Source organism: Toxotes jaculatrix, chromosome 17 (assembly GCF_017976425.1).
Source record: "Toxotes jaculatrix isolate fToxJac2 chromosome 17, fToxJac2.pri, whole genome shotgun sequence".
Classification (NCBI taxonomy): Eukaryota; Metazoa; Chordata; class Actinopteri; family Toxotidae; genus Toxotes; species Toxotes jaculatrix.
The window spans coordinates 679,221-687,007 of record NC_054410.1 but is presented as its reverse complement, the minus strand read 5'-3'; the positions used below and the strand labels follow the sequence as shown (position 1 = coordinate 687,007).

The window sequence follows — 7,787 nt, the reverse complement described above, 5'->3', positions numbered from 1 at the left end:
GAATGTTTCCTCCACTTCTGTTTAACTGAAAGATGAAAGTAAGAAAAAGTAAAGCGAGTCTGGTCCGATGCAGCCTGTCATAGTGACCGTGACCTGGCAGCAGGGGGCGCTGCACCGACAAACTGGAGGCGAAGCAGAGGAAAAGCTCGACGTCGAAGAAGCAGCGGAAGCGGAAATCAGGCTCTTTTGTTTTGAAAGAGGGAAATTTAAAAGTCGACGGCGTTAATCAGAAGTAAACACAAACAATCGGAATAAAACCACGAAAAAAAATACACGAAAATGACCGCAAACTGACTTCCTCCGCCCCCGAATGTAAAGTAGGTTTTTGGACACTGTTCTAACAAACACTCTGTCGCGTTTATGTCTGTGGAAAATAAATTTAACAGACGTTTTCCTCTGAAACGTTTGAACTTCAGGGAGTCTCCGCCGCGCAGCGTTTGTCACTTTTACGTTTACGCATTGTAGTTTTTGAATTAAAACGTTTTATATATTTTTCCTCAACGAGCTGTTCGTTAAAATGATGAGATCATTCATTCAGTATGGTCCGGATGTGACAGGTTTGATAAGGTTTGAAAAGCTCAGCAGATTTGACCCCTGACCCCGGTGTGTCTGTCTGCATCTGTCCCTGCAGGGTCTCCTCACACCATCATGAAGAAGAGGGTGAGAAGGTCACAGGTGTCAGACGCTGGCAGCATCCAGGAGGACTGTGAGTGATCCACACACCTAAATCTGACTTTATCCGGCTTTATGAGATGCCAGTGATAATGAGATAAAATCCCGCTGTCTAAAACGGAAGGAGATTATTATGGAAGTAAAATTAAAGAAATTGTAAGTCCAGTCCAGAAGATGCTCAAACAATTATAGACTTATTAATTCTAGCTTACTGAGAATAAAGCTGGGAAATATTTTACAAGGCAAAAGGAAGAAATCAGGACAATCTGGATGTTTGTTGATGAAACTACAGCTGGATAAATATTGTGTGTGTGTGTTTCAGGTTGTGTCTTGTGCAGACTTAATGATGATGATCCTGCCATGTTTGGAGAAAAGATCACACTTAAAGAGCACAAACTCTCAGTCCACTACTTCTGTTTGGTAAGTGTGTGTGTGTGTGTGTGTGTGTGAAGTCAAAATAATCTAATGTCTGACTGTGTGTGAATTATCGTGTGTGTTGCGTTTCAGCTGACGTCGTGTGGAGTTTACCAGCGTGGAGAGGAGCATGAGGGAGTTTTTGGTTTCCTGGTGGACGACATCAAACAGGAGATCCGCCGGTCGGCTCGACTGGTGAGGGATTCTTTTTTTTTTAAACCTTAAACAGAGGACGAAGAAAGTAATGAACATTATCTACTGATGAAGGTCACACTTTTTTCTTTTTTAGTGCAGTTTGTGAAAACCCATAAAGTTAAACCCAGTTAGAATCATACAACTGGACTCAGACCAAGAGGCTGACTTTCCTCCTCGTCTCTGTTTGTGACCGTGTGTTTCAGACATGTTGCAGCTGTAAGAAGAAGGGAGCGTGTGTCGGCTGTAACGTCAGGAGCTGCAGGAAGACGGTTCACTTCCCCTGTGGGAGGAAACAGCAGTTCATCTCCCAGTTCACTGGGCTCTTCCCGTGAGTGGCGACCACATAAAACGCTTTTATTCAGTTGTATTAAGAGTCGTCCTCTTAATGATGCTCTTTGTCAGTGAGACTGAAAGGTGAGTCTTGATGTTAGAAGGAACCCGGCATTTGGCATTTAACACTGGACAGCACGATGATACGTTCAAAGACACTCTGAAAACAGCATTTTTCACTTTTTCAGTTGAAACCTCAGCATCTAATAAGCATCATCTGTGGTGTCTCTTTCTGTTCTTTTTGTGTCCAGGTCGTACTGTCCAGACCACAGTCCCTCTCAGACTCTGTGTCCAGGTTCAGACCTCAGTCTGCCTCAGTCCTGCTCCATCTGTTTGGACTCCATCGAGCCTGTCCTGTCCTACTTTGTCCTCAAATGCCCATCCTGCCACGCTAGCTGGTTCCACAGGGACTGTGTGCAGGTAGTGTGAATGCTGTTCACTCTGAGAACAGAAGCCTGGTTTGATTTGCTGTTCTGCGTCTCCTCCTAACAGGGTGGACCAGAATATAAAGATGTTATCGGACTGTCTCACTGTGTTTTTACCTGTCTGTCTACCTGTGTGTGCGTGTGTCTTCTGTCAGCGTCAGGCCCACAGTGCAGGCCTCTTCTTCTTCAGATGCACTCTCTGTAACAACAAGGACAGCTTCCAGGAGGAGATGCTCAGGATGGGAATCTACATCCCAGAGAGGTAACGTGATCGTGGGTGGAAGGAGAAGCCAAGCAGAACTAAATGACATCTGTGTTTTAATTCACTGTATGTTCTGTCTGTGCTTCCTGCAGAGATGCCTCATGGGAGTTGGAGGCAAATGCGTATTCAGAGCTGCTGGAGGTTTACAAGCGCTGTGATGCTCTCACCTGCCTCTGCAACGACGGACCCACACACTCCGCAAAGACCGGGTACAGCCTCACACTGATGCACACGTTCTTAAAATCCAGCACTGACACAAACACAAACAGTCTGATACGACCACTGACATCAAAGAGAGAGATACCTCAGAGCCAGCATGGACATCCAGCAGTGTTCTGTTTCTGTCTTTGTTGATTGTTTCAGGTGGTTTGAGGTGATCCGCTGTCGGCTGTGTGGATCCAGAGGCACTCACAGGAAATGTTCGGGGCTGAAGTTGCACACCAGAGACTGGGCCTGCGCCGACTGCACACAGGCTACTGATGGGAAAGGTGTCAGCCGTTATCTGGCTGATTGATTAGCTTGTGCTTGTGTTTCAGTCCATGTCTGTAAAACTCAGCTGATTTTATGAAGATTTATTTATTTTTTGGGCTGTGAGACAGAATATATCGATGACGTATTAAAACCTGTCTGCTGTGGTCTCGTCCAGCCTCCCTGGTCGCGTCTCCTCAGGGACGTCAGAGAAAGAGTCTTCTGTCCAAACGCCACCTGTCACCCATCCACTCCTCCTTCAGCTGTAAAAGGTACACAAATCTAACGCACCTGTGCTCTGTGGACAAGCTGCCTTTTACTCAGACTCAAATCTTTGTCTCAGGCTGCAGTTCGTAGCTGTAGGTTTCACGTCTCAAACGTCGAGACCAAGCACATTCAGACGTCACTCACTGCCGACTGACCTTCACCTGAGCATGTCGATGATCCTCCTGGATCACATACTGGTCCGAAACACCTGTTGAAGGATGTGCTGTTAATGGGCTGAAACATGGAGAACTTACAGAACAGTTCTTTAAATTTCATCTGTGGTTAAAGGAAGCGTTCTCTCCTTCTGTCAGATCTGGATCACCCGAGGAGCTCCTGCAGGCTTTAGCCCCTCAGCTCTGTCCACTGAGTGTCCAGGTGGAGGTGAGTGGGTATCAGGCTCTGAGTGCTGGTCTGGAGCTGGTCAGGAGGCCTGACTTCGACCCCACACACACTCTGTCTGTCAGGTCAGTGGAAGATAAACTCACCTTCTCTTAAAGCACATGTTGACACCTCAGCTCTGAGAGTTAAAGATTAGTCTGCAGCTTTGTTTGGTTTCTGACTCTTTGTAAGTTCAACATCTGATTGAAATATTAACTTCTGCAGTTTGGAGTCCACACTGATATTTTAATTTGTGTCTTTTCATCAACTCCTTGTCCAGGTTCAAAGATGAGAAGCAGCCTTTATTTCCCAGCAGCCTCCGGGACAGCGACACAGCCAAGCAGTACTTCTTCAAGCTGCTGGTCCAGCAGATCCAGGACTCTGCAGTGTTTGAGGGTCCAGATGGATCCAAAAATCTGGCAATGGATTCCCAGGGTACAAATCACATTTTCCTGGAAACATTCATTTTTCCATCATTTTTCTTTGTTTATGGCACAGCCGTGACAGTGCGTAGTTTCTGATTGGCTGACTGGTGTTAAAACCATAGGTCTGGGTCAGTTTAACCATCGTCCTAAATGCTGTGTGTCTTCAGCTCTGCGTGAGGATCTGTACTTTGACGTCGGCTGCCTGTTGGCTCTCTCTGTGGTTCACGGTGGTCCACCTGTCGGCTTCTTCTCCCATGCTCTTTACCAGTGTCTGTTCAACTACCCGCCCAACCGCCCGCTCACTGTCGCACACATGACCCCCGACATGCACTTCACACACCACGTGTGCAGGGTGAGAAGGACTGAAAAACACACCTTATTATTAATAACAATACCAGCATTAAAGGCTTCTTGTAGTCTGAGGTAGAAGGATTGATTGGCTACTTTCAGATCGCAGAGGCCGACTCCTTAGACAGCCTGAGAGAAGCCATGACTTCAAGCTGGGAGTACCTGGAGCTCGCCGGCTGCAACCGACCAATCAGCAGCCTGGAGGAGAGACAGGCTTTGGTGGAGGACTTGGTCAGCTTCACCATGATCACCAGGATGCAGCTGCCTCTGCAGAGGTAGAGTCACACAAAGACAGTTCGGTGTTTTCACTGATGCTTTACATGTAGTTAAAGAAGCACAAGCACTAATAGAGATGAATGGTCAAGTGTATTAAATGTACAGTGTGTGTTGTTTACTGTATAATTAATGCTAATAATAATGTAGACTGGATTCATCTGACATGTATGACAGGTGGAACGTCATGATCATCACAGACATGTTCAGGCTGTCTCCCCTGTCTTGTCCTCCCACAGTGCACTGGAACAGATGTGAATATGATCTGTCTGAATGTTTTTACAGGTCCCAGCTGTAATAACTTTGCTCCGTTTGTTTGCTGCAGGTTTCGGGAAGGCTTGCAGACTTTAGGTGTCTTTGATCAGGTGACTGAAGTGATCTTTTCTCCCTGTATTAACACGCCGTTTCAAGGTTTTTCAGACAGGCCGCGTGGTTTCAGGGCTCGTTTAAACTTACCGGAGGTGATCTGCTCTGATCCAGGTGCAGCTCTTCCCATCAGTGTTCTGCAGTGTTTTCTGTGAAGAAGTAGATCGTCTCACGGCTCAGACGGTCGGTCAACTCTTCACCATCAACTTCTCTCAGCAGGAGGACAGGCTGGACAAAGAGACACCCGTCATCACCTTCTGGAGACACTTCCTGTTGGAGTGTGAAGGTATGAGGAGTTTACTGAGCCTGAAATGATCCAGAGAAAAAACTATGAATGTTACTAATATTATGTTATTGAAGACCATGAACTACATCTCCTCCCTCTGCTCTCTCCTCCTTTCCTCTCCTCCTCTTTCCTGTTTCCTCCTCTCCTCAGTTGGGAGGAGTTCCATTTCCCTTCAGGACCTCCTCCTCTTTGCCACAGGAGCTGAGGAGCTTCCAGCTGCCGGCCTCCTCCCTCCTCCTTCCATCTCCTTTCTCCACCCCCCCAGCTTCTCCCCACCAGGAGCCAAGGAGACAGGGAGACCAGGGACGGACGAGTGGAGGGATGAGGGGCTCTTCCCTCAGAGCGAGCCCAGCTCCAAACACCTCCTCCTGCCTGTCACCTCCTCCTACCAGGCCTTCAAAAGCTCCATGGAGCAGGCCGTTAGCCACCATGTGCACCTCCTCCCTACACACAGTTAGAGGAGGAGGAGGAGGATGGAGGCCTGAGTCTGTATGAAATCTTTAGTTTGTCAGAAAGCCCAGTGTTACTCACTAATGAATGATTAATGTTGTCAGATGATGAAGCTAAGACCTAAAATGCAGAACTTTCCTTTAAATTTTGCTCCAGGTGGCATTAAAAAGTCGACTCAGATGTCACAAGATTAAATGATCATATTTTATAAATTGCTAAATGTCTTCTAAATTTTCTTTTCTAAAACCTTTGGTGCTGGTTTTAGTGCAGTGATTTTTTTTTAAGCTTTTGTTTTTTGCTGTTTTCTGTTCGTGCTCCTGTCTCTTGTTTGTTTCCTGTAATTAGTAACTGAAAACCACCGACCTGCAAACTGCAAATTCAGGGGTTCACCTCAGATTTTGGTTGATTAATGGACACGTTATTGGCTCATTTTAGGGTTTATAACAACTTAAAAATGACCAAATACCATTGAAGTATTCCCTGGATGTCATTGAACATCGATGGCTCTCACTTTATCAGTAATGGAAAGTAATGAAGTACATATATTCAAGTACTACACTTGTACTTGGGTAATTTCATTTTTTTGTATTTTATGTCAGTATTTTTTGGTTACTTTATATTTATATAAATGCACATGTTGTTCTTTTCACTGCTTTACCTGACAACCTTTAATCACTTTGCAGATTCAGATTAATGACACAAAATAAAATAAAATAAATTCTGATGCATTATTATAGGTTAAGAGAAAACTTATTCTGAAATGGGCCATTCTGCATGAAGAGTGCTTTCACCTTTGATACTTTAGTGTATTTTGAACTGAATGCTTTTGTTCTTTTACTCAGGAAAACTTTTCAGTGCCTGATTTTACAGTATTTCTACACTGTGGCATTACTGCTTTTATTTAGGTAAAATATCTGAGCACTTCTTCCAGCACTGCTTAACCTGTTAATTCCTAAAACTGTGCAGATAATCTGGTAAAATGCTTTAACATATTACAAAACCCATTGCTTTATCCATTATTTCTTTAAAATTCCATGAATAAAATTAATGGTCAAATGAATCTAATTAATTTAAATGTGAATGTAATAAGAATTTAATGAATTAGCAGTAACAGTTTCTATGAAAACAGATCAGCTGTAATTTGAGTTGATTACTATCAAAACCACATTCATACAATATTCTTTCTGTCCAGGTACTGTTCATCAGATCCAGGTGGATTTCTGTGCTTTTCTTTCCGTTTCTTGTTATTTATCCATTTTGTGTTTTCTGCATGTTTGTATGATTTTTTTTTCTTTGTTCTTGTGGATCATAAATGTTTAAACAAACCATGTTGTTGTTCTGATTCCTGAAATAATTCCTGAAACGACTCTGCCTCTGCCACGTAAGTTATTGTTTTATGGACCAGTCTTCCTCAGCTGACTCGCATCTGCTCACACCACAGACTGAATAAAACATGGACGTAGCACCCGTGACGTCACCCATTGGTTTCGGGGAGTCGGTTTTGTGACCAAACTATGGGCGTTGGAGCTGCGCCATCTTGGATTTTAGTGGGAGTGTACTTTCCATATTTGGTGAACAGGCGGTCACTCTACGGGTCAGCCGGGGTCAGCCGGCCGAGAACCCGCCAACTTAGCTCGGAGCAACCAAGCTAGCCTAAGGCTAATCATCTAGGCTAACAAGCTAAGCGGCAGCTACACGCAGCTACACGCAGCTACATCCACCACACGACAGTCCCCGAGTCCGACCCGACTAGCTCGACCGCGACACACAGCGACATACAACAGAGATCATAATGTTGCTGCTGTGTTTTAAACATGACTGTTTCAGATAGAGAGCTTTTAGGTGGAGCTGCAGGGTTTGGTGGAGTTGTGGGGGGAAATTTATTTCCAGCCTATTATTTAACTGTGAAACAATCATTATTATTTCATATTAATAAAATATATTAAAACGTTAAAAACATTATTATTATTTTCATTATTATTAATGTTAACAATAACAAATAATGATAATAATAATACTTTATTAAAACGTTTAATATTTAATATTTACCGGCTTTCACCGCTGCCTCCATCCACTATCCACTTACAGTTACAGCAGCACACAAACAACAGCAGCCGCTGACTGACGGAGCTGCTCTGTCCATGCAATGTCGGACTTTTTAAACAGAAAAATGAGACGAAATAAAATTGTAGCCTAGTATTCACACAATTCACACAATAAACGGACTC

General features: G+C 44.2%; 1 protein-coding gene across 1 annotated transcript; it reads left to right on the top strand.

Annotated features, from left to right (window-relative positions):
• Positions 1 to 199: 199 nt before the first annotated feature.
• Positions 200 to 6,878, top strand: g2e3 (G2/M-phase specific E3 ubiquitin protein ligase). Its single transcript, XM_041059951.1, has 17 exons — positions 200 to 317; positions 632 to 706; positions 995 to 1,092; positions 1,180 to 1,281; positions 1,485 to 1,609; positions 1,863 to 2,031; positions 2,192 to 2,298; positions 2,391 to 2,507; positions 2,662 to 2,786; positions 2,945 to 3,038; positions 3,345 to 3,497; positions 3,692 to 3,846; positions 4,004 to 4,188; positions 4,287 to 4,459; positions 4,783 to 4,822; positions 4,938 to 5,109; positions 5,260 to 6,878. Exons 2-17 carry the CDS (start codon positions 649 to 651, stop codon positions 5,565 to 5,567), a joined length of 2,181 nt encoding a protein of 726 aa, XP_040915885.1. The 5' UTR covers positions 200 to 317; positions 632 to 648; the 3' UTR covers positions 5,568 to 6,878.
• The last annotated feature ends 909 nt before the right edge of the window (positions 6,879 to 7,787 follow it).

What these genes read in the sequence shown, in the direction of transcription:
- g2e3 (XM_041059951.1), top strand. Translation starts at nt 649, where the DNA reads ATGAAGAAGAGGGTGAGAAGGTCACAGGTGTCAGACGCTGGCAGCATC. An exon ending in TGGCAGCATCCAGGAGGACT is followed by an intron (nt 707 to 994) that starts GTGAGTGATCCA and finishes TGTGTGTTTCAG; the next exon opens with GTTGTGTCTTGTGCAGACTT. An exon ending in ACAGGCTACTGATGGGAAAG is followed by an intron (nt 2,787 to 2,944) that starts GTGTCAGCCGTT and finishes GGTCTCGTCCAG; the next exon opens with CCTCCCTGGTCGCGTCTCCT.